The sequence below is a fragment of the Somniosus microcephalus genome, chromosome 16 (genome assembly GCF_052327205.1).
Source record: "Somniosus microcephalus isolate GS21.2 chromosome 16, FLI_Smic_1.0, whole genome shotgun sequence".
NCBI classification, from domain to species: Eukaryota; Metazoa; Chordata; class Chondrichthyes; order Squaliformes; family Somniosidae; genus Somniosus; species Somniosus microcephalus.
In genome coordinates this window covers 108404007-108430482 of record NC_141002.1, presented here as the reverse complement: position 1 = coordinate 108430482, position 26476 = coordinate 108404007, and the positions used below count along the sequence as shown (strand labels likewise).

Sequence of the window (26476 nt, the reverse complement as noted above, 5' to 3'; positions counted from 1 at the left end):
AAGTGCCTTTAGCTTTGACCATTTTCTATTTTTCCCTGATGTCACCTCAGTCACTGATGCCCTATTACCTTTGTTACTCTCTCTGTCCCTCCCTGACCCACTCTGCTTATTTTTACCCAAAACTCTGCTCTGCTCCAGAGCCGTGACGTTTCTCTCACTGCTTTTAAATTGACCTTTTCCTGAATCCTCCCACCCTCCCTTCATTAGTTTAAAGCCCTGTCTACTGCCCTAGTTATTCGATTCGCCAGGACACTGGTTCCAGCCCAGTTTAAGTGGAGCCCGTCCCAACAGAACTCTCTCTTTCCCCAGTACTGGTGCCAGTGCCCCATGAAGCAAAACCCCTGCTTCCCCCACCACTCTTTGAGCCATGTTGCAGTCCTACCTGCTCACACCCCAGTCTCCTGCCCCAAGCTACCATTACTGACCTATCTGTACTGTGAAAACGGAGCCACCTCGATGGGTATAAATGGAACGGGAATAACTGCGCTGCTCCACAGCTCTGCCCAGCTCCACTCTGCTGCTCTCCCACGCTCCTGTATCTCAAGCACTGTGGCCAGCCTTGGTCCCTGGAGGCAGTACAGGAAAGAGCTAAAAGGCGGCGGCAGGGCTAAACGAGTTCTTTTCTGTGAATTTTCTTTGCTAATTTTTGTCCTCTCTCGCCCTTTGGGGTATGATCCCATGGGTGCTGGGCATTCTTTAGAACCTCACCCAAGTGCCCATTACCCATGTGCATTCCTTGATGGCGAGTGTTGGCAGGTTATTCGGCTGAAAAGGGCAGCATTGCTGAACCCAGACCGGTCCTCACTCTATATTGATGTACGCACATTTCTAGCACATTGGATAGTGCATCAGGAACAAGAACCCTGGGTGTTTCCCCCCTCTGTAACCAAGGGATGCTGAGGCCAGTTGTCCAGTTCCACTGCTCCCACTGAGCCGGGTCCTTATGTTGCAGAAAGAAAAAAGCTCATTAAACAATGGCAAAGATCTCTCAGGGATTTTAAATCTCTGGTAACGACAGAATCCTTAACTAGTTACCTGGAATTCTTTTTATTATTTAGTGATTGCCACAGTTATGATATGAAAGTCCTGACAACCCGCTCAGTGATAGTTGCACACCTGCCGTACAATTACACTGTGGGGGCCGGTGTGGAACTCTGCAATACAACAATCACTGGCTGTTGCAGCAGGGGGAACGTTAAGGAAAGCACAGGAAGGAGACAGCTAACTGAAGGCCAGATCCAGTGCTTAACATAGTAATAAGGATAATTAGTGGGACTATTAAATGGTTACTGAGTCTGAGACACAGCAGACACTTATCTGTCAAATATCGAGGAGGGCACGGATCATAAACTCAAGGGAAACTGTTGCTATTCTGGGAGAGAGATAGATCAGAGGAGCTGTGGTTCGCTGTGCTGCCCTCTCCCTGCCACGCTGTGCAGGAGAAAACCTTGCGCCAAAAGCCTCAGTGACAATAATTCCTCTTTAAACAGATACGCAAACAGCACAATTAATGAACAAGGTGCAGCTTGGACTAAAACGTGGAATCTTCCCGAGATGGGATCACATGCTATAACTAGCACGGTCTATCATTTAACATTCAGCACCTGCCAGTGGACACGTACTTTGGGAATTTGCTTTTAACACAGCCTATCCTTCCCTCGCCCCTTTCAGCAACATGTGTTTGGGAGTCCTGGCCAGACCTCAGCCTTCCGATTGAGATACGAGTGCTGGGAGCAGCATTCAGACTGGTATCAATGCCAGCCCTCATTGTCGAGGAATCGTGCTGAAATACCAGGGGTGGTTATTCTGAACAATTAGTTGAAATATTTCCCCTCACACCCTCTGGGTTATTTTGAGGGTTCACTTTACGATGAAAGTTCTTCTGACTGATGTTCCCCTTTAAACACCAAGTTCCCACTGATTTGAGAATGGCTGGTAAACTACAATTAAACAAGTAACATTAGATACAAAGAAAACAAACATTATTCTAGCTGTTTAAAGAATCAGGCCATTCACAAAAGAAGTCCTCCCAAATTTAGTAAAAATCTTGCATTTATAGTGTCTCAGCACGATCCCAGATGTCCCAAAGCACTTTACAGCCAATTAAATACTTCTGAAGTGTGGTCACTGTTGTAATGTCAGAAACGCAGCAGCCAATTTGCGCACAGCAAGCTCCCACAAACAGCAATGTTATAATGACCAGAAAACCTGTTTTAATTATGTTGATTGAGTGATAAATATTGGCAAGAGAAACTATTTCAAATTGTGCCCTGGGATCTTTTGCGTCCACCTGAGGGGGCAGACAGGATCTCAGTTTAACGTCTTGACTGACAGTGCAGCACTCCCCTCAGTACTGCCCTGGGAGTAACAGCCTGGACTGACAGTGCAGCACTCCCCTCAGTACTGCCCTGGGAGTATCAGCCTGGACTGACAGTGCAGCACTCCCCTCAGTACTGCCCTGGGAGTATCAGCCTGGACTGACAGTGCAGCACTCCCCTCAGTACTGCCCTGGGAGTGTCAGCCTGGACTGACAGTGCAGCACTCCCCTCAGTACTGCCCTGGGAGTGTCAGCCTGGACTGACAGTGCAGCACTCCCCTCAGTACTGCCCTGGGAGTATCAGCCTGGACTGACAGTGCAGCACTCCCCTCAGTACTGCCCTGGGAGTATCAGCCTGGACTGACAGTGCAGCACTCCCCTCAGTACTGCCCTGGGAGTGTCAGCCTGGACTGACAGTGCAGCACTCCCCTCAGTACTGCCCTGGGAGTGTCAGCCTGGACTGACAGTGCAGCACTCCCCTCAGTACTGCCCTGGGAGTGTCAGCCTGGACTGACAGTGCAGCACTCCCCTCAGTACTGCCCTGGGAGTATCAGCCTGGACTGACAGTGCAGCACTCCCCTCAGTACTGCCCTGGGAGTATCAGCCTGGACTGACAGTGCAGCACTCCCCTCAGTACTGCCCTGGGAGTATCAGCCTGGACTGACAGTGCAGCACTCCCCTCAGTACTGCCCTGGGAGTATCAGCCTGGACTGACAGTGCAGCACTCCCCTCAGTACTGCCCTGGGAGTATCAGCCTGGACTGACAGTGCAGCACTCCCCTCAGTACTGCCCTGGGAGTATCAGCCTGGACTGACAGTGCAGCACTCCCCTCAGTACTGCCCTGGGAGTATCAGCCTGGACTGACAGTGCAGCACTCCCCTCAGTACTGCCCTGGGAGTATCAGCCTGGACTGACAGTGCAGCACTCCCCTCAGTACTGCCCTGGGAGTATCAGCCTGGACTGACAGTGCAGCACTCCCCTCAGTACTGCCCTGGGAGTATCAGCCTGGACTGACAGTGCAGCACTCCCCTCAGTACTGCCCTGGGAGTATCAGCCTGGACTGACAGTGCAGCACTCCCCTCAGTACTGCCCTGGGAGTATCAGCCTGGACTGACAGTGCAGCACTCCCCTCAGTACTGCCCTGGGAGTATCAGCCTGGACTGACAGTGCAGCACTCCCCTCAGTACTGCCCTGGGAGTATCAGCCTGGACTGACAGTGCAGCACTCCCCTCAGTACTGCCCTGGGAGTATCAGCCTGGACTGACGGCGCAGCACTCCCCTCAGTACTGCCCTGGGAGTATCAGCCTGGATTAAGTGTTCAAGTCTCTGGAGTGGGACTTGAACCCACAACCTTGACTCAGAGGCGAGAATGCTAGCCACTGAGCCACAGCTCGTATCCGCGCCGGCCAACAAAGAGCTATCCAGCCTAATCCCACTTCCCAGCTCTTGGTCCATAGCCCTACAGGTTAGGGCTTCCCAAGTGCACATCCAAGTACTTTTTAAATGTGGTTAGGGTTCCTGCCTCTACCATCCTTTCAGGCAGAGAGTTCCAGACCGCCCACAACTCTCTGGGTGAAGAAATTTCCCCTGAAATCCTCTCTGAACCTTCCACCAATTACTTTAAATCCGTGCCCCCTGGTTTTTGACCCCTCTGCTAAGGGAAATAGGTCCTTTCTATCCACTTTATCTAGGCCCCTCATAATTTTATACACCTCAATAAAGTCTCCCCCTCAGCCTCCTCTGTTCCAAGGAAAACAGACCCGGCCTATCCAGTCTTTCCTCATAGCTAAGATTCTCCACTCCCGGCAACATCCTTGTAAATCTCCTCTGTACCCTCTCTAGTGCAATCACATCTTTCATGTAATGTGGTGACCAGAACTGCACGCAGTACTCTAGCTGAGGCCTAACTAGTGTTTTATACAGTTGAAACATAACCCCCCCTGCTCTTGTATTCTATGGCACGGCTAATAAAGGCAAGCATTCCGTATGCCTTCTTAACCACCTTATCTACCTGGCCTGTTACCTTCAGGGATCTGTGGACATGCACTCCAGGGTCCCTTTGTTCCTCTACACTACTCAGTGTCCTACCATTTAATGTGTATTCCCTTTCCTTGTTAGCCCTCCCCAAATGCATTACCTCACACTTCTCCGGATTGAATTCCATTTGCCACTGTTCTGCCCACCTGACCAATTTATTGATATCTTCCTGCAGTCTACAGCTTCCTTCTTCAGTATCAATCACACAGCCGATTTTAGTATCATCTGCAAACTTCTTAATCATACCCCCTATATTCAAGTCTAGATCATTGATATATACCACAAAAAGCAAGGGAACTAGTACTGAGCCCTGCGGAACCCCACTGGAAACAGCCTTCCAGTCACAAAAACACCCATCAACCATTACCCTCTGCTTCCTGTCTCCGAGCCAGTTTTGAATCCAACTTGAGATTTTGCCCTGGATCCCATGGGCTTTTAACTTCGTGATCAGCCTGCCATGTGGAACCAAGTTTATCGGACATGACCTTCCCTTAACAAATCCGTGCTGACTATCCTTGATTAATCAATGTCTTTCTAAATGAAGATTCATCCTGTCCTTCAGAATTCTTTCCAATAATTTTCCCACCACCGAGGTTAGGCTGACTGGCCTGTAATTACTCGGTCTATCCTTTTCTCCCTTTTTAAACAAGGGTACCACGTTAGCAGTCCTGCAGTCCTCCGGCACCACACCTGAAGCCAGAGAGGATTGAAAAATGATGGCCAGGGCCTCTGCTGTTTCCTCTTTTGCTTTGCTTAACGACCTGTGATACATTTCATCCGGGCCTGGGGATTTACCCACTTTTAAAGCTGCTAAACCCCTTAATACTTCCTCTCTCACTATGTTTATTTCATCTACTATTTCACACTCCTTCCCTGATAGCAATGTCTGCTTCGCCCCTCTCCTTTGTGAAAACAGACGCAAAGTATTCATTAAGAACCCTACCGACGTCTCCCGCCTCCACACACAGATTACCCTCATGATCTCCAATAGGCCCTACCCTTTCTTTAGTTATCCTCTTACTCTTAATATATTTATAAAACATTTTGGGGTTTTCCTTGATTTTACGTGCCAAGAATTTTTCATGCTCTCTCTTTGCTTTCCTAATATCTTATTTAATTGCACCCCTGCACTTTCTGCACTCCTCTAAAGATTCTGGCGTATTTAGCCCTCGGTATCTGTCATACGCCTCCCTTTTTTTCTTTATCCTACCCTATATGCCCCTAGACATCCAGGGGGCTCTAGATGTTAGTCCCACCTTTTTTCTTTAAGGGCACATATTCGGTCTGAACCCTCCGGATCTCCTCCTTGAATACCTCCCACTGCTGTGACACTGATTTACTATCTAAGCATGCAGGTGCAGCAGGCGGTTAAGAAGGCAAATGGTATGTTGGCCTTCGTAGCGAGAGGGTTTGAGTACAGGAACAAGGATGTCTTGCTGCAGTTGTACAGGGCCTGGGTGAGACCACATCTTGAGTATTGTGTGCAGTTTTGGTCACCTTATCTGAGGAAGGATGTTCTTGCCATGGAAGGAGTTCAGAGAAGATTCACCAGGCTGATACCTGGGATGGCAGGAATGACGTATGACGAGAGATTGGATCGATTGGGCTTGTACTCGCTGGAGTTTAGAAGAATGAGAGGGGATCTCATCGAAACTTATAAAATTCTAACAGGACTAGACAGACTAGATGCTGGAAGGATGTTCCCGATGGCGGGGGAGCCCAGAACCAGGGGTCACAGTCTAAGGATAAGGGGTAGGCCATTTAGGACAGAAATGAGGAGGGATTTCTTCACCCAGAGAGTGGTGAACCTGTGGAATTCTCTACCACAGAAGGCAGTAGAGGCCAATTCATTAAATATATTCAAGAAGGAGTTGGATATATTTCTCAAGGCTAAAGGGATCAAGGGGTATGGGGAGAAAGCATAAGAACATAAGAAATAGGGGCAGGAGTAGACCAATCGGCCCCTCGAGCCTGCTCCGCCATTCAATAAGATCATGGCTGATCTGATCCTAACCTCAAATCTACTTCCACTCTCCATCCCACCTGAACCCATGTGATCTCCCGGGAGAGGCGAAAAACCAGATAAAAAACCCAATGGCCAATTTGGGAGAAAAAATCTGGGAAATTCCTCTCCGACCCATCTAGGCGATCGAAACTCGTCCAGACCACTCTGTCCCTGTATTTCCTGCAGTACTTAACCTTCTGTAAAAGATGATCTCCACCCCAGCCAGGAACAGGCCCAATTTACTCTTGAAGGACTCCTAGCTGGCAGCCTGTTCCCGAGGTCTCCACTAATCCCTGTGAATAGAACCATCTCCTGAAATCTAACACAGAATTAGAACACAAGAAGTGGGAGCAGGACCAGGCTACACTGTCCCTGGGCCCGCTCCGCCACCCACAGGGCCATGACCGATCCGAACCTAGACTCATGTCCAATTTCCTGCCCGCTCCCCGTAACCCCTAATTCCCTTTACTTCTAGGAAACTGTCTATTTCTGTTTTAAATTTATTTAATGAGGTAGCTTCCACAGCTTTCTGGGGCAGCAAATTCCACAGACCTACTACCCTCTGAACGAAGAAGTTTCTCCTCATCTCAGTTTTGAAAGAGCAGCCCCTTATTCTAAGATTATGCCCCCTAGTTCTAGTTTCACCCATCATTGGGAACATCCTCCCCGCATCCACCCGATCAAGCCCCTTCACAATCTTATATGTTTCAATAAGATCGCCTCTCATTCTTCTGAACTCCAATGAGTAGAGTCCCAATCTACTCAACCTCTCCTCATATGTCGACCCCCTCATCCCCGGGATTAACCGAGTGAACCTTCTTTGTACTGCCTCGAGAGCAAGTATGTCTTTTCTTAAGTATGGACACCAAAACTGTATGCGGTCTCACCAATACCTTGTATAACGGCAGCAATACCTCCCTGTTTTTATATTCTATCCCCCTAGCAATAAAAGCCAACATTCCATTGGCCTTCTTGATCACCTGCTGCACCTGCATACTAACTTTTTGAGTTTCGTGCACCAGGACCCCCAGATCCCTTTGTAGCAGGGACCGGGTACTGAATTTGGATGATCAGCCATGATCGCGTTGAATGGCGGAGCAGGCTCGAGGGGCCGAATGGCCTACTCCTATCTTCTATGTTTCTATGTTTACCTTCAAGTAGCCGTTTCCAGTCTACTATACTTCATCCCCTTTGCAATAAAGGCCAACATTCCATTTGCCTTCCTAATTACTTGCTGTACCTGCATGCTAACATTTTGTGATTCATGTACAAGGACCCCCAGATCAATCTGTACCTCAGCATTTTGTAATCTCTCCCCATTTAAATAATAATTTGCTTTTTTATTTTTCCTACCAAAGTGGATAACCTCGCATTTGCCCACATTAAACTCCAGCTGCCAGATTTTTGCCCACTCACTTAGCCTATCTATATCCCTTTGGAGATTCTTTGCGTCCTCCACACAATTTGTTTTCCCACCTATCTTTGTATCATCAGCAAGTTTGGCTACATTACAATCAGTCCCTTCATCCCAGTCATTAATATAGATTGTAAATAGTTGAGGCCCCAGCACTGATCCCTGCGGCACCCCACTAGTTCTTAAAGCCTATTATATTATGGTCACTATTGCCTATATGGTCCCCTACTTTTACTTCTCTTATCTGCTCTGGTTTATTCCCCAGTACTAAAGCGAATCCTCCCTTGTTCAGCTTTTTACATATTGGATTAGAAAGGAGTCCTGTACACATTGTAGGAACTCCATTCCCTTATCCCCTTTACCTACCTCTTCTGTCCAATTAATATCGAGGTAGTTGGAATCCCCCATGATTATTCTTCTATGTTTTTTACTCATTTCCCTAATTTGTCTGCATATTTCTTCCTCCACCTCCCTTCCACTATTAGGTGGTTTGTAGACTACACCTATTACAGGAAACTTTCGATTAACCGGCCCCTAAATAACCGGAAATGTCGGCTAACCGGCAAAATTCAGGAGTAGGTTCAGGTAACTTTTATTAATTGCCTTGCTTCATGTGTTGCTGTGCAAGGGTGTGGCTGCAGCTGTTGCTAAGCTACAGAGATGCTTGGAACTTGTGGCCATTGTTTTGAACCTGTTGCTAAGCAACAGGGTTTGTTGCTTTATACGGCGCTTTCAGCTCCGTATCTTTTACTATAGCGTTCGGTTATCCGGAATTTTTGATGAACTGGCACCACGTCGGTCCCGTCCGTGCCAGATAAAAGAAAGTTTCCTGTAGTGTGATTGATCTTTTATTATCTTTTATCTCTGTCATATGGATTCTATTTTTGTCTTGCTGATGCTGCGTCACTTTTTTCTACTGCCATTATGTTATCCCTAATAAGTACAGCTATTCCACCTCCCCTTTTTCCCTCTCTATCTTTTCTAAATATGTTATACCCTGCAATGTTTAATTCCCAGTCCTGATTTTTCTGTAGCCATGTCTCAGTAATCCTTACTATATCTGGTTCCTCGCAACATGATTGCCTCCAGCTCCCGTTTTATTACGGACACTGTGTGCATTGCTGTACAGACAGTTTAACTCACTTTTAATAGAATTTTCTCTCACTTTATCTTTAATCACCTTTTTAGACTCCTGTTCTATAACTCTATTTGCTCCCTTGCCATCAATGTCCTCCCTTACTTTATTCTTTCCTATGCTCTCTTTTCCTGTTTTTTTTATAATTAGGCTGGTTACGTTTCTTGTAGATCCCTCCCCCCATCTTACTAGTTTAAAATCTTTGCCACCTCCCTATTTATCCTTTCCACTAGGACATGGGTCCCATCCCGGTTCAGGTGGAGCCCGTCCCATCGGTACAGCTCCTTCCTGTCCCAGAACTGGTGCCAGTGTCCCATGAAAAGGAACCCCTCTTTCCCACACCAGCCCTTTAGCCACGTGTTAATTCTCCTGATCGGTTTTCTTCTATGCCAATCGGCACGTGGCTCGGGCAATAATCCAGAGATTATTACCCTCAAGGTCCTGCTTTTTAATTTAGTGTTTAACTCCTGATAATCTTTCAGCAGGACCTCCTCCCTGTTCCTACCTATGTTGTTTGTTCCAACATGGACCACGACAACTGGATTTACCCCCTCCCTTTCCAATTTCCTCTCCAGTTGCCATGAGATATCCTTACCCTGGTAGGCAACACACCCTTTGGGATTCTCGTTCTTGGCTGCTATCTATCCCCCTAATTATGGAGTCCCCTATCACTACCACATTTCTATTCTGCTCTTCCCTACCTTGGACAGCCTTCTGAGCCACGGTGCCTCGGTCTGCATTGTGGCTGTCCTCCCCGCAGTCTTTCTCCTTGTCCTCACAGGTAGCGAGTACATCGTACCTGTTGGACAGGACCAGTGTCTGCGGGGCCTCCCTCTCAACCTCTCCGAAATCCCCGCTATCTGGTTCCCCAACAGTCACACCCTCCCCTTCCTGAACCTGTGCTTTCCTCTGGGGTGTGACTGCATTCTGGATAAAACTGTCCAGAAATTCCTCCCCCTCCCTTATGTGTCGGAGTGTCTCCAACTCGCACTCCAGCTCAATGATTCTGAGCCGGAGAGATTCAAAATGGAGACATCCCCTGCAGACGTGTTCGCTCGGGACAGTCTCGCCGTCCACAAACTCCCACATACTGCAGTCCAGACACACAACCTGCCCTGCCATATCTTAGTCTAGCCTTATTTTATTTATTTAATTAGTTAGTCTTTATTCAATGATTATTTATAGTTAGATTAATTAGTTTAACTAGTTAAGCTATAAATTTAATACAGTACTTTGTAATTTCCCACACCTAGTTTAAACCACTGTCCGAGGTTAGAGAGAAGAGAGAAAAAAAACCTTAAAACTCACCAACCAATCACCTACCCGCTGTCCTGTGACGTCACTCCTTGTTTTTTTGGAAATCGTCGAAGGTTCGGCCGCCGCTGATACCGCCTCTGATTAGCTCCGCGCTGCCCGGTCTCCCCCCGTTTTAAGTACAGCCGCCGCTGATACCGCCTCCAGTTAGGTCCGCGCTGCCCGGTCTCCCCCCGTTTTAAGTACTGCCGCCGTTGATACCGCCTCTGATTAGGACCGCGCTGCCCGGTCTCCCCCCGTTTTAAGTACAGCCGCCGCTGATACCGCCTCTGATTAGGACCGCGCTGCCCGGTCTCCCCCCGTTTTAAGTACTGCCACCGCTGATACCGCCTCTGATTAGGACCGCGCTGCCCGGTCTCCCCCGTTTTAAGTACTGCCGCCGCTGATACCGCCTCCAACTTGTGCTGCTTGGAGTGTAATTTGGCAAAAATTCTAAGCATAACACAGGATTAATGTGTGGAAAACTGGTCTGAAGATGCCGTAAGGCCAATGTACAAAGGTGGCTATCAAAAGCATTACTGGTGTTGCAATAACACTCACGCAGACAGCCACCTCAGTTTCATTACCTCGAACCCCACTTGCTCAGAAGAAGCCTGCAATATTACAACTATCTAACTCCAAACCAAGTGCTGCTCCTCGCAGGAGCAGCTCGAGCTGAACGGACTGAATCATCTCTGCTTCTTCACACATTCTTAGGTTCCGCCAGAAACTCTTCCCACAAATATCTGTTTCTATAAACAGCTTGCATAAAAGTGCTTTTGAAATGTGGTCACGGTTGCAATGTAGACACGGGAGTTATGATATGTGGGGCACTGACAGAACAGCAGAGCTGTGTCTGTACTCAGCTGACATCCTGCGGCCGTGCTCTTTAATAGAGACCCAGGCTCCCAGTCTGCATGAGCCACGTTACTCTTTACTCCAACAGCTGCAGTACAGGAAACAGAACGAATGTGGATTTAAGCTCCAAACACAAAGTACAAATGAGTGAGATTGTTATGGAGCGAAGGAGAGATCAGAGTGTTCGGGTCACATTGTCCGCATGCCCGATACGAGACTCCCAAAACAAGCGCTCTACTTGGAGCTCTGACACGGCAAGAGAGCCCCAGGTGGGCAGAGGAAACACTTCAAGGACACCCTCAAAGCCTCCTTGAAAAAGTGTAACATCCCCACCGACACCTGGGAATCGCTGGCCCAAGACCGCACAAAGTGGAGGAGAAGCATCTGGGAAGGCGTCGAACACCTTGAGTCTCTTCGCCAGGAGCAAGCGGAAACCAAGCGCAAACAGCGGAAGGAGCGCAAGTCAACCCAAGCACCCCACCCACCTGCCCCTTCAACCACCATCTACCCCACCTGCGACAGAGACTGTAGGTCCCGCATTGGACTCATCAGTCACCTGAGAACTCATTTTAATGTGGAAGCAAGTCATCCTCGGTTCTGAGGGACTGCCTAAAAAGTAGAAGAGTGTTTGTGAAATTCGGCTTGATCGAGCTCCGGGCAAGCTCCATCCTGGAGCTAATTCTGACCCGTCGCAGTAAATGGGCACGCTCCCAGCTTCCGATCTATTCTGCAATGCGCTTTCTCAAAGTATTTCTGATTTTCGTTTGACTTGTTCCATTCTTCATGCATTCAGTAGTTCCCGATAACATGTCACAGATTCGCATCCTGTCGGTTCTAACCAACTTTTCCAATGCAACAAACCAAAATAAATATTTCCCACCAGGATCTTTCACTAACTGCAAGTTCATGCAGCAGTGAAGTGGGAACACACACAATGCAGTGCAGTACCAGGTCGCACACAGATTGAACAAGCAAACACTTACTCTTCGAATCTACAGTGGAACATAATCCAGGTCTGGACAGGGCTGCATCATGACTCCAGGGCCCTTATCTAAAAGCAGCTCTTGGCTGGGCTTTGCTGTGCCGCCTACCGACTAGTTTCAAAACATGGGTCCCATCAAACTACGGGCTGTAATCGAAACTCAACTGGGTCACAAAGGTCCAATTTGGGGCCAGCCTCCCATGGTGCATTGCAGACACGTCCAACATGGCTTCGAGTGCTGTAAATGTGTCCCTGAAGTCAGCATCTTCTGGGAGCCTAACGCTGGTTTTAGGACCCGTCCCCAACTGGCGAAATACTAGGTGGATCTTGTGCCACAGGCCTAACCAGCACTCACTCCATCAAAGGAAACTAATACAAAAGCAAAATACTGCAGAAGCTGGAAATCTGAAATAAAAGCAGAAAATGCTGGAGACACTCAGCAGGTCAAGCAGCATCTGTGGAGAGAGAAACAGAGATAACGTTTCAGGTCGATGGCCCTTTGTCAGAACGGTCATCTACCTGAAACGTTAACTCTGTTTCTCTCTCCACAGATGCTGCCTGACCTGCTGAGTGTTTCCAGCATTTTCTGTTTTTATTTCAGTCGTTCAAGGGAGGCTGCCAAAGACCAGTCAAGTTTCAACTTGTAAACCTTTCTTAATCTGGTTCCCCATTTGCCTCGGCAGCAACGCTGTGGGACGCTGTCAGCCCGCGCTTAGCCCCCTCCCCGGGACGTACCCAAGGGCCGCTGTTGGCACAGTGGCCGGAAATCATCTCCCGCTTCGCGGGCGAGTTGCGTGGGGACAGGCGCTCGGTCTCCGCAGCTCCCAGGACTTCTTATAATAAGGCCCAAGGTCTGCCTGTGCCGACACAGAAATCGTTCCCTGCCCCCAAACAGTGTGGACCGAGGAACCCAAACGAATTTTAGCCAATTCACACACGTCCTATTGCACCACAGGCTGAGAGTCTCACTGAGGCACAGGCTGTAACCGGTTCACTACATTTAATACATTAAGATAAGGTTGTTTACAGCTGTTCATTTACAGCTCCTGAACTGCAATGTCTCAAAATCTGCAGATGTCACAAAACTTGGACGTATAGTGAACAGTGAGGAGGAGAGTGATAGACTTCAGGAAGACATAGACAGGCTGGTGGAATGGGCGGACACGTGGCAGATGAAATTTAACGCAGCAAAGTGCGAAGTGATACATTTTGGTAGGAAGAACGAGGAGAGGAAATATAAACTAAAGGGTACAATCCTAAAGCGGGTGCATGAACAGAGAGACCTGGGGGTATATGTGCACAAATCGTTGAAGGGCAGGGCAGGTTGAGAAAGTGGTTAAAAAAGCATACGGGATTCCTGGGCTTCATAAATAGAGGTATAGAGTACAAAAGTGTGAAAATTATGAAAAAAAAATTTATGCAGCGAGTGGTTAGGATCTGGAATGCACTGCCTGAAAGGGCAGTGGAGGCAGATTCAATCGCAGCTTTCAAAAGGGAATCGGAGAAGTATCTGAAGGAAAGAAATTTGCTGGGCGGGGAGTGGGACTAGCTGAGGTGCTCTTGCAGTGAGCTGGCACGGGCTCGACGGGCCGAATGGCCGCCTTCCTGCTGTAACCATTCTATGAATGTCGTTATTGTAACAGGTCCCGCTAGCTCCAGTGTGAGAAACATACAGCGGTCACATTGTACAGAGCCTCAACGAGCAGAACATTCGGAAAATCCCGAAAACCACGTACAGTATTTGCAGAATCAGTGGGTGATCCAGCTGGAGGTTAGTGCTGATGGTTGGTGGACAAATCGTATCGTGGCAAACAGCAGCCAGTAATTACCCTCACTGGAGGTCAGACATAAAGAGCATGGATGAAAGCGATTGCTTTGAAGCCCATTTACAGCTGGCCAGTGTTCCGGGTCACCGGAAAGGAGGAATCAGCTAATCTTTCCGCATTTTCCCAGTGCTCAGAAAAACAAGACAATAGGGTTAGAGGGAAAGTGGTTAACTCTGCACGACAGCCTTCAATCAGCTTCATTAGTTCCGACATCACACTGCGAGTGCCTCACACCTCGTATTAACAATGCTATTAGTTCACTCAAACAGCACCGCAGATCTCACATACGCACCCAACTGAAGAAAAACTTGAAAAATGTTTACATTGCAGGCCCAAGTCCATTAACTGCACTTCCGACCAGATCTGCTCATTATAAAACAGGAATTTATTTACTGGACGTAACCCCTCACTACCACTCAGGGGCTTCCCGAGACTTGCATGAAATCCAATGCCATTAGCAGGCGAACCAGACAAGGTCAAAATGCACAACTTAACACAAAGGCAGCAAGTGATTTATAAAATATGTAATTCTCCGAATGTGGGCATCGCTGGCGTCCCCCTAGTTGCCCTGCGAAGGTGGTGGTGGGCCACCTTCTTGAACTGCTGGTAGCGGGTTTGATACAACCGAGGGCCCACTTCAGAGGACAGTTACGAGTCGACCACGTTGGTGTGGGATTGGAGTCACATGTAGGCCCGGACCGGGTAAGGACGGCAGGTTTCCTTCCCTGAAGGACATCAGTGAACCAGTTGGGTTTTTACGACAATCGGACAAGCCTCATGGTCACCATTACTGACACCAGCTTTCTATTTCCAGGTTTTAAAAAACCGAATTCAAATTCTCAAACTGCCCTGGTGGGATTTGAACTCACGATCCCTGGATTATTAACCCAGTAATGATCACTCTTGCAGCTGCTAAACACCAGACAGCGTATGATATAACACCATGGCAATCTTGCTGTGAATAGAACGCCTACAAGATAAGCTCAGCAGAAAATACTTCTTTTAAAAAGGAAGAAGCTTCATTGATGATGATCTTAGTCTTAATCTTCTGTTATTGCATCAAGACCCGTGGTACTGGTGCTGGCGGCGGAGTCTCACACACACACACACTCCGGAGCGGAGTGCAGGGGGCCGCGTGTCGAGAGGGTGCCATTAGCACAGGACAGACACACAAAGTAAAAGCACCTTTATATACTTAAAATTGGTCTCATTACTCAGCTGTAGGTTACATCGGTAGAGAGCGTGGCAACGTGCCACGCCTACTGCCCAGCTCAGTCACAAACCCCAGAACAGCAAAATCCTAACACTGGGATCAGAAACAATATTAAACATATATCACTTTATTAATTAAGTTAGTGTGCAAGTTTGGAACTTTTATACAAAATTAATTTAAAATTGGAATGAGCTTCCATTACTGATGACAAGCTGTTGGAATGCAGTCCGTCTGATGGACTAACAATGCATCTGGCTGTTTAATCTGCTGATCCTCATTCTTAACGGTACATGGCACCTTTTATTCACTGGTACTAAATGTCAAAATATTAACCAGCACACACAGAACTGCACCTAATACAGAGCAACACCAGGAACTTACAAATGAACTGCACTGACCTTATGCTCACATCCCTGCAGCAACTTAAAGCTTAAATCAAACTGGTCTGCACTTTAATTATTCGGTATTTATAACCCACAGCTTCAAGGATCAAAATCGTACGGCTCTTTCGCGTAAGTACATTCACTTTTTATAAATACTGCAGGATTTATATTTAATTTGGTGAATGAATGCTTACTTTATATTTATAACCAGATTGTTTAAGTTTGAAGAGTGGAGCCACAGCTTTAGTTTATAACATGGTAAACATCTGAGTTAAACAGGGTACACGCACGCTCAGTGACTAATAAACCTGAGAGTTAAACAGGGTACACGCACGCTCAGTGACTAATAAACCTGAGAATTAAACAGGGTACACGCACGCTCAGTGACTAATAAATCTGAGAATTAAACAGGGTACACGCACGCTCAGTGACTAATAAACCTGAGAGTTAAACAGGGTACACGCACACTCAGTGACTAATAAATCTGAGAGTTAAACAGGGTACATGCACACTCAGTGACTAATAAACCTGAGAGTTAAACAGGGTACATGCACGCTCAGTGACTAATAAACCTGAGAGTTAAACAGGGTACACGCACGCTCAGTGACTAATAAACCTGAGAGTTAAACAGGGTACACGCACGCTCAGTGACTAATAAACCTGAGAGTTAAACAGGGTACACGCACGCTCAGTGACTAATAAACCTGAGAGTTAAACAGGGTACACGCACGCTCAGTGACTAATAAACCTGAGAGTTAAACAGGGTACATGCACACTCAGTGACTAATAAATCTGAGAGTTAAACAGGGTACACGCACGCTCAGTGACTAATAAACCTGAGAGTTAAACAGGGTACACGCACGCTCAGTGACTAATAAACCTGAGAGTTAAACAGGGTACACGCACGCTCAGTGACTAATAAACCTGAGAGTTAAACAGGGTACATGCACGCTCAGTGACTAATAAATCTGCAGCATCGCTACTTGAAAGGAGTTCAGTCCAGCAGCAGCTATCCCAGGGAGGTGTTTCAGAGAGACGAGCAGTGATATGGTTGCTGTTTTTAGGATGCTAAAGGGACTGGATAATGTCGACCATGACGAGCTGTTTCGCCTTGTCCAGAACAGTAGACCCAGAGGACACGGCCTGCGCTTGAAAGGGGGAAATTCAGAACTAATCGGTGGAAACAATATTTCAGTGAGTGGGTGGTCAATCTATGGAACAGGCTCCCTAGGGAGGAGATTTGTAGGGGACTAGGAACAGGTCAAATAGGTTAAATCTGGTGGCCTTGGAACTTGTCCAACGAGCCACAGTACCGATCGATGTATAAATTCTCTCCCCTCACTTTAACACTGCAATGTTAAAACTGTCTGCGTGATTGGCCACATTTACTGAAGTAGGTCAAAGAATTCCAAAAAAAGATGTTTAGATTACCAAAAAAAATATTCTTTTACATTAACTGATAGAAGGCATCCATTATTTACACATTACATTACAAACCCAGGGAATGAAAAGGCTGGGACTGTTTACGCAGAAGGTTCAGGGGAGATTATTCAAGGTTCTTGAGGGAACTGATAAATTGAACCCCAATAATATGCTCGCGGGTGTCACTGACTCCGCAGGACATAGGCTGGGACTCAGAAGGAAGGAAGGAGCACCTATATTAGACAGTGTGGTAAACGTGTGGAATGGGCTGTCCAGGGAGCAGTGGGGGCACGTTAAAGGGAGAATTGGAGAGATATTTGAGGGACTGAGGGAATTCGTTTTTGGAATCAGCCAGTCGGGACTGTGGAGTCCTTTCGGGTCCTGGCCTCTCCTTTGTAAACTGTAAATGGAATCCGAGTTGACAGCACAATGAGCACAGCTCCTGGAGTTTGTGCTGATGCTCTTTAGTGTTTTCTGGGAATGATGGGCAGGTGGGAAGTATAAACCAGTAACAGAGCTCTGAAGATGACAGATGCTATGGGAATGAAGCAGTGAATCATTGATTGCACTAACCTTGCTTCACAAAATACACTTCAGAAAGATATCTGATGTAGAATTTCCCAGTGAGACACAGAGGCCGCGATTTTCTCATCGGTGTCAGGATGGGTGCGGGTCAGCTGGTTTCCAGGTTCCAGTCCCGCCCCCAGCTGCCTCCGTTCTGCAGACGTGATTTTCCCTTGATTGGCCTTGTTAAGCCCTGCCCTGCGGGCTTCCCGGCCAATTAACAGGAAGTGGGTCCATATGCTTATGGAGGGAGTCACAGCACGCAGGGAGGTTCTCTTCCCTTCCAAGGGCGGACGAGACCTCCCCAGGACACCAACTTACCTTGCACCTCCACCCAACCCTCTCCATCTATTTTATCACTTCCCCATCTCACTAGCCACCCCTCACACTCACCCTCATTCTACTGCAAGCATACCAACTAACAACACACAAGGGTGGGCACTTGAGGTTTAGCCAATGTCCATGTGAAGTTTCTGGTAATGTGTTGTCATACAGTGAAATCTCTTTTTCAAAAAGTGCCCCTTATTGGACAGATCTGAGCGCACACTGAGAAGTGTCTTACTGAGTTTGTGTGATTGTTCAGTCATAACTCTACTTCATAGCACTGTCGACGACACCGTCCATCACTTTGCTGATGATTGAGAGTAGACTGATGGAGCGGTAATTGGCCGGATTGGATTTGTCCTACTTTTTGTGGACAGGACATACCTGGGCAGTTTTCCACATTGTCGGATAGATGCCAGTGTTGTAGCTGTACTGGAACAGCTTGGCTAGAGGTGCCTTGGCATTCAACAGCATTACCCCCACCATCAACATCCTAGGGGTCACCGTTGACCAGAAACTTAACTGGACCAGCCACATAAATACTGTGGCTACAAGAGCCGGTCAGAGGCTGGGTATTCTGCGACGAGTGGCTCACCTCCTGACTCCCCAAAGCCTTTCCACCATCTACAAGGCACAAGTCAGGAGTGTGATGGAATACTCTCCACTTGGCTGGATGAGTGCAGCTCCAACAACACTCAAGAAGCTCGACATCATCCAGGACAAAGCAGCCGGCTTGATTGGCACCCCATCCACCACCTTAAACATTCACTCCCTCCACCACCGGCGTACCGTGGCTGCAGTGTGTACCATCTACAAGATGCACTGCAGCAACTCGCCAAGGCTTCTTTGACAGCACCTCCCAAACCCGCGACCTCTACCACCTAGAAGGACAAGGGCAGCAGGTGCATGGGAACACCACCACCTCCAAGTTCTCCCCCAAGTTACACACAACCCTGACTTGGAAATATATCACCGATCCTTCATCGTCGCTGGGTCAAAATCCTGGAACTCCCTCCCTAACAGCACTGTGGGAGCACCTTCACCACACGGACTGCAGCGGTTCAAGAAGGCAGCTCACCACCACCTTCTCAGGGGCAACTAGGGATGGGCAATAAATGCTGGCCTCGCCAGCGATGCCCACATCCCAGGAACGAATAAAAAAAATTCTATCCCTCTAGAAATAAACCCAGTGCTTGGTTTGTGTTATTTTATGGCCTTATTAACCTTCATCACTACATTTAGTGATTTGTGCATTTGTACTCCCAGATCCCTTTGCTCCTCTACCAGCATTTATTGCCCATCCCTAGTTGCCCTCGAGAAGGTGGTGGTGAGCCACCTTCTTGAATCACTGCAGTCCGGTGTGGTGAAGGTACTCCCACAGTGCTGTTCGGAAGGGAGTTCCAAGTGGAGAGTATCCCATCACACTCCTTACTTGTGCCTTGTAGATGGTGGAAAGGCTTTGGGGAGTCAGGAGGTGAGACACTCACCGCAGAATACCCAGCCTCTGACTGGCTCTTGTTGCCACAGTATTTATGTGGCTGGTCCAGTTCAGTTTCTGGTCAATGGTGACCCCCAGGATGTTGATGGTGGGGGTAATGCACTTCAGCTAGTCCCACTCCCCCTCCCTTTCTCCATAGCCCTGCAAATTCTTTTCCTTCAGGTACTTATCCAATTCCCTGTTGAAAGCCACGATTGAATCTGCCTCCACCACCCTCTCAGGCAGTGCATTCCAGATCCTAACCACTCGCATCAAAAAGTTTTCCTCATGTCGCCTTTGGTTCTTCTGCCAATCACCTTAAATCTGTGTCCTCTGGTTCTCAACCCTTCCACCAATGGGAACAGTTTCTCTCTATCTACTCTATCCAGACCGCTCATGATTTTGAACACCTCTTCAGGCCGTTGAATGTCAAGGAGCTGTGGTTAGACTCTCTCTTGTTGGAGATAGTCATTGCCTGGCACTTGTGTGGCGCGAATGTTACCTGCCACTTATCAGCCCAAGCCTGAATGTTGTCCAGGTCTTGCTGCATGTGGGCACGGACTGCGTCATTTTCTGAGTTGCAATGGAACTGAGCACTGCAATCAGCAGCGAACATCCCCACTTCTGACGGAGGGAAGGTCATTGATGAAGCAGCTGAAGATGGTTGGGCCTTGGACACTACCCTGAGGAACTCCTGCAGCGATGTCCAGGGGCTGAGATGATTGGCCTCCAACAATCACAACCATCTTCCTTTGTGCTAGATATGACTCCAGCCAGTTGAGAGTTTTACCCGATTCCCACTGAAAAGTAGAGAAGTTATGCGAAACTTGTATCGAACCTTGGTTAGACCACACCTGGAGTACTGTGTACAGTTCTGGTCACCATATTATAATAAAAGGATATATAGAGGCACTGGAGAGGGTGCAAAAAAGATTTACAAGGCTGATACCAGAAATGCGAGGTTATACCCATCAAGAAAGGATGAACAGGCTGGGTCTCTTTTCTCTTGAAAAGAGAAGGCTGAGGGGTGATCTAATAGAGGTCTTTAAAATTATGAAGGATTTTGATAGAGTGGTTACAGGGAGAATGTTTCCACTTGTGGGGAAGAGCAAAAATAGAGGCCATCAATATAAGATAGTCACCAAGAAATCCAATAGGGAATTCAGGAGAAACTTCTTTACCCAGAGAGTGGTGAGAATGTGGAACTCGCTGCCACAGGGAGTGGATGAAGCGAATAGTATCGATGCATTTAAGGGGAGGCTGGACAAGTATATGAGGGAGAAGGGAATAGAGGGTTATGTTGATAGGTTTAGAGGAGTAAGGATGGGAGGAAGCTCGAGTGGAGCATAAACGCCAGCACGGACTGGTTGGGCCGAATGGCCTGTTTCTGTGCTGTATATCCGATGTAATCCTGTGTAAAAATATTACGCGATTGCAAATCTCTCACGATATTTAACAATTGGAAACAGGCACGGTTTACAATGAACCTTCACAACACACAGTGGTTTCTGGCTTGTTGACCTTTGTTCAGTTCATTCTGGTCACAGTTGAAACCTGTGAAAGTGATTCGAGCAATCAGTCAATACACTGTTAGATTCCCCAACATTTCCTGCAATCCTTCTCAATTCCAATCCATGTCTCTTTTCAGGGTGAAATGGCCTTTCTGAGGTTGGTGCTGCTGATCGGGGTTCTGGAATCTCTTTCCCGTCGATCAGTTACAGCAGCGATTGGTTACGGCTCCAGTCTCAATGACCAATCTGCATTCTCCGCTGTCAGGACCAGCAGCATGCTGGGGGGTCTCCAGAAAGCAGTTACATTTGACAAGCTTTTGGTTAATATTGGGAATGACTTCCGCCCAGACACGGGCAGGCTTGTATGCAGGATTCCTGGGGCTTATTATTTCGCTTTCACAGTTGGAAAGTATCCCAAGAAGATGCTGTCAGTCATGCTGATGAAAAATGGGCACGAGGTGCAAGCGACAGCATTCGATGAGCATCAGCAGAAGAATCGCAAAGTGCAGAGCCAGAGCTTGATGCTGAAGTTAGACGTGGGTGACAGTGTCTGGCTGCTCCTCTATGGTAGCTCCAAGTATGCTTTGTATAGTAACGTAGGGCCATACACAACCTTCACCGGCTACCTGGTCTACGCACAACTGCCCCCCTATTGGCTGGCCAACAGCCTGCCTTCAGTCCGCACTACCTCCAACTGTTCCCATTCCACTGCTAAACCCAAAAGAAACAAATCCTCTCTGAACTGCCGAACGGCGCCTCAGTCAGCGGACGCTCTTCGTTCAGCATTTTCTGCAGCCAGAACGAAGTCACTGCTCGGAGAGAACACCGAGAATCTGCAACATGAAGCGGTGACCTTCGACACCGAATACATCAATATCGGCAAACACTTTAACAAGCTGAGTGGCTTCTTCACCTGCCAGATCCCAGGCGCCTACTACTTCGCATTCAACGTCGGAAAGCATCCCTTTAAGGCCATTTCTGTCAAGCTGATGAAAAACCTCAGTGAGGTGCAGGCCATGATTTTCGATGAAGATGACTCTTGGCGCAGGGAGATGCAAAGCCAGAGCGTAATGCTACGCCTGGGAGCCGGGGACAGAGTGTGGCTGTACAGTCAGCAGCACCAGCGCTTTGCTTTGTACAGCAACCACGGCAAGTACATCACCTTCACCGGATTCCTCGTCTATCCAGACGCAAACTTCCTAAAGAGCCATGGGTCTAAACGACTGTGCTAGACCGCTCGCCTGTACCGTAATAATTACCGTCAAACTCAGCTTTAATTCCAAATGTCTGCAGTGAAAGTGGATGATACCATCGCTCAGCATAACGGAAATCCTGCTGAATTTTATTTGCTGCAAGCTAATTGTGTTCGCAGTTTTGTACCAACTGTTTTAGTAATGTAACCAACTATTAGTTCTTCGAGTTATCTCATGTTATTATTGGAACAATGTAGTATCGCTGGGTTAGAGTACAGAAGAAATCTGTGACTGCACTCTCTTATAAGATAACATAAGCAATATTTAAAAACTGCTAAAGGTTTGACCTGGAGACCCACTGGTCAGACCTACGCACAGCTTTTCAACACCTTGTATTTATACAGCACCTTTAATTTAGTAAAATGTCCCAAGGCACTTCACAGGACATCAAACAAAAATAAACACCGAGCCACAGAAAGAGGCATTAGGGCAGGTGACCAAAAGCTTGGTCAAAGAGGTAGGTTTTAAGGAGCATCTTAAAGGAGGAGAGAGGTAGAGAGGCGGAGAGGTTTAGGGAGGGAATTCCAGAGCTTGGGGCCCAGGCAGCTGAAGGCACGGCCGCCAATGGTGGGGCGATTAAATCGAGGATGGACGAGAGTTGTACTCGGCAGTAGAGAGCACTGCACTCAGATGCCCTTTAAAGCTGCTAATTCTAGTTGGCTGAGATAATTTAAAGGTTAATTGCTACTCAGACTAGTTTCTGGGAAGGTCAGTTAAGGAGTTGCGGACTCTGACTCTAGATGCCAGTGGTACTGAAAGGACGGGGTTTGTTTCAGCTTACCTTGTCTGTGTGTGAAGAGAGATTCGTCACGGCTTTCTTCTGTGACATATCCCAGAGAATCACGGACTTGTCCGCAGACGCACTGGCCAGAACAGTCCTAGTGTACAACAGACAACACTCAGTTAGCAGCACCGAGGGCTTCAAGTGCAGACCTCAGGAAATCAGCAATAAACAACCCTGCATTCAATTATTCTTCATTTCTGCTCGACCTTATGTTTAGCTCATTAACAAAGGACTCGAGGGAAAGAATAAAAACCAGGAACAATCACTCCCTTCCAGACCCACGATCACCAGAGTCAGCGCTGTGTGAACACGAGGCGCGTATGGGCCAATCGCCCACTTCCTCGCTAGTTACTAGCACTAAACTGCGCAATTCCTTGCTTGTTACTAGCACTAAACTGCAATTCCTCGCTAGTTACTAGCACTAACCTGTGCACTACCTCTCTCCTCGCTAGTTACTAGCACTAAACTGCGCAATTCCTTGCTTGTTACTAGCACTAACCTGTGCACTACCTCTCTCCTCACTAGTTACTAGCACTAACCTGCGCACCACCTCTCTCCTCACTAGTTACTAGCACTAACCTGTGCACTACCTCTCTCCTCACTAGTTACTAGCACTAACCTGCGCACTACCTCTCTCACTAGTTACTAGCACTAATCTGCGCACTACCTCTCTCCTCACTAGTTACTAGCACTAACCTGCGCACTACCTCTCTCCTCACTAGTTACTAGCACTAACCTGCGCACTTCCTCTCTCCTCACTAGTTACTAGCACTAACCTGCGCACTACCTCTCTCCTCACTAGTTACTAGCACTAACCTGCGCACTTCCTCTCTCCTCACTAGTTACTAGCACTAACCTGCGCACTACCTCTCTCCTCACTAGTTACTAGCACTAACCTGCGTGGGCAAGAGAAGGAAAATAAACCAACAGCACCATCTACTGGCAGCTGTTAGACTGCAGCTTCTCTCGTTAATTCCCCTGAACCAGTTTAACTACACAGACCCACAGTAGTTGGGGAGAAAGTACCAACACAGGGACTCTCACCAATATTCTACACAACTGCTTAAACAAAAATAAAAGTTATGAAGTTATGCAATGTTATCTCATTTTATTATAATCACAGCTTTAAAAAAAACATAAAAACGAATTTGCTCATCAATTACTGACGACTTGTGGCGAAACTGAGCGAGTGCTGCCCATTACAGGGGCCAGTGCGGGGGTGGGGCGGGCAGGGGCCAGTGCGGGGGTGGGGCGGGCAGGGGCCAGTGCGGGGTCGGGGCGGGCAGAGGCCAGTGCGGGGGTGGGGCGGGTAGGGGCCAGTGCGGGGGTGGGGGGGAGGGGCGGGCAGGGGCCAGTGCGGGGGTGGGGCGGACAGGGGCCAGTGCGGGGGTGGGGCGGGCAGGGGCCAGTGCGGGGGTGGGGGGAGGGGCGGGCAGGGGCCAGTGCGGGGGCGGGGCGGGCAGGGGCCAGTGCGGGGGTGGGGCGGGCAGGGGCCAGTGCGGGGGTGGGGCGGGCAGGGGCCAGTGCGGGGGTGGGGCGGGCAGGGGCCAGTGCGGGGGTGGGGCGGGCAGGGGCCAGTGCGGGGGTGGGGCGGGCAGGGGCCAGTGTGGGGGCGGGCGGACAGGGGCCAGTGCGGGGGTGGGGGGCCCAGGGGTCAGTGCGGGGGTGGGGCGGGCAGGGGCCAGTGCGGGGGTGGGGGGAGGGGCGGGCAGGGGCCAGTGCGGGGGCGGGGCGGGCAGGGGCCAGTGCGGGGGCGGGGCGGGCAGGGGGCGGGGCGGGCAGGGGCCAGTGCGGGGGTGGGGCAGGCAGGGGCCAGTGCGGGGGTGGGGCGGGCAGGGGCCAGTGCGGGGTGGGGGGGGGGCGGGCGGACAGGGGCCAGTGCGGAGGTGGGGGGGGCCCAGGGGTCAGTGTGGGGGTGGGGCGGACAGGGGCCAGTGCGGGGGTGGGGCGGGCAGGGGTCAGTGCAGGGGTGGGGCGGGCAGGGGTCAGTGCGGGGTGGGGGGGGGGGGCGGGCGGACAGGGGTCAGTGCGGGGGTGGGGCGGACAGGGGCCAGTGTGGGGGTGGGGCGGACAGGGGCCAGTGCGGGGGTGGGGCGGGCAGGGGTCAGTGCAGGGGTGGGGCGGACAGGGGCCAGTGTGGGGGTGGGGCGGACAGGGGCCAGTGCGGGGGTGGGGCGGGCAGGGGTCAGTGCAGGGGTGGGGGCGATGCCCACATTTACTCTGCTTCTCTACGTTACAATTTGAACATCCTTACAAAGTAAGTAGTAGGGTGGTAGTGCAAGTATTACCTGATGTGTTTGTTCCAGGAAAGGTCGAGAACTGCATCAGTATGTCCCTCCTGCGCTCCTTCCTCCGCACTTCCTGCACTCTGAAACAATCAGTTAGCATTGTTGAGAATTCTCAGTGTTACTTCTAATCAGTTGATTCCCTGCAAAGGCTGTGGAGAAAGCCATGCCAAGCAGTGCAGTGCAGTGTCTGGGTGTTGGAGTGAACAGTTAGACTGATCCCAGTGTGAACATTAAATGACCTGCATCCGGGCTGGGGGAAAGACAAGAGTGGGAAAAGGCAGGGGCCGGGGCTGGTCTGGGCTGCCCAACTCCCCCTCTCCATCGTTTCTATGCGTTGTTGCGGCGAGGACTGAGCTGGCTGCCTGTGGACCAGGTATTTGCTGTCGGACAGGCTCTGGTTATGGGCCAGTCAGTCGGCCAGCATTAACAAGGAGCAAAAACTCACACGCGAGCTGCCCGCGGCACAGGAACTCTGGGCCCCTCAATACCTTTCTTCCTTTCTTCTTTTTCTTTGCCTTTTTGTTCCCCAGACTGAAGACTGGCTCGAGACAATCGACCACGTCCAGGTTCCACACATCGATCACGGGCGTCATGTTCCCCACGGCAACGTAATTCCCTACAAGGAGAGAATACTGGTCAGGAGGTGGAGGGGGAACGGGACACACAACACCATCACAACTGGCTTTAAAAGCAGACAAAAACACTGGGAACAGAAAAATGTCCAAATAAGTTTTTAAAGTTATGATAAAGTAGCAAAATGTACAAAAGTTTGAGTTCTGCAAGGAATAAAAGGATCAAGAAAGAAGAAAAAACAAAGGGGAAACAAAGAGAGGGGGAACAGCGCGTGTGAGGAAATACTAATACAAAGAAAGGCTTGAAAATTGGGGCTGTTCTCATCTTAATACAAGGAGAGTACACGGTGAATTAATAACACAAGAAATAGGAGGAGTCGGCCATTCGGCCCCTCGAGCCTGCTCCGCCATTCAATGAGATCATGGCTGATCATCGACCTCAACTCCACTTTCCTGCCCGATCCCCATGTCCCTTGATTCGCTTAATATCCACAAATCTATCGATCTCTGTCTTGAATATACTCAACGACTGAGCCTCCACAGCCCTCTGGGTAGAGAATTCCAAAGATTCACCATCCTCTGAGTGAAGAAATTTCTCCTCATTTCAGTCCTAAATGGCCGACCTCTTATTCTGAGACTGTGACCCCTGGTTCTAGACTCCCCAGCCAGGGGAAACATCCTCCCTGTATCCACCCTGTCAAGCCCTGTAAGAATCTTGTATGTTTCAATCAGATCACCTCTCATTCTTCTAAACTCTAGAGAATATACAACAACAACTTCAACTTGTATTTATAGAGCACCTTTAATGTAGTAAAACA

The 26476-nt window shown here is 48.9% G+C and overlaps 2 protein-coding genes across 2 annotated transcripts in view; one reads left to right on the top strand and one right to left on the bottom strand.

Annotated features, from left to right (window-relative positions):
- Positions 1 to 26476, bottom strand: part of pwp1 (PWP1 homolog, endonuclein) — a 77228-nt gene that overhangs the window by 31500 nt on the left and 19252 nt on the right. The window contains exons 7-9 of the mRNA XM_086009711.1: positions 25575 to 25702; positions 25087 to 25166; positions 22796 to 22892 (exon numbers count right to left, since the gene is read on the bottom strand). Of these exons, the coding sequence (XP_085865837.1) occupies positions 22796 to 22892; positions 25087 to 25166; positions 25575 to 25702 (305 nt within the window). The remainder of the gene's footprint in view (positions 1 to 22795; positions 22893 to 25086; positions 25167 to 25574; positions 25703 to 26476) is intronic.
- On the top strand, positions 20436 to 22800 carry c1qtnf13 (C1q and TNF related 13). The gene has a single exon (XM_086009712.1). The coding sequence runs from the start codon at positions 20905 to 20907 to the stop codon at positions 21991 to 21993; it is 1089 nt and encodes a 362-aa protein (XP_085865838.1). The 5' UTR covers positions 20436 to 20904; the 3' UTR covers positions 21994 to 22800.

Coding starts and splice junctions, on each gene's coding strand:
- c1qtnf13 (XM_086009712.1), top strand. CDS start 20,905: ATGGCCTTTCTGAGGTTGGTGCTGCTGATCGGGGTTCTGGAATCTCTT.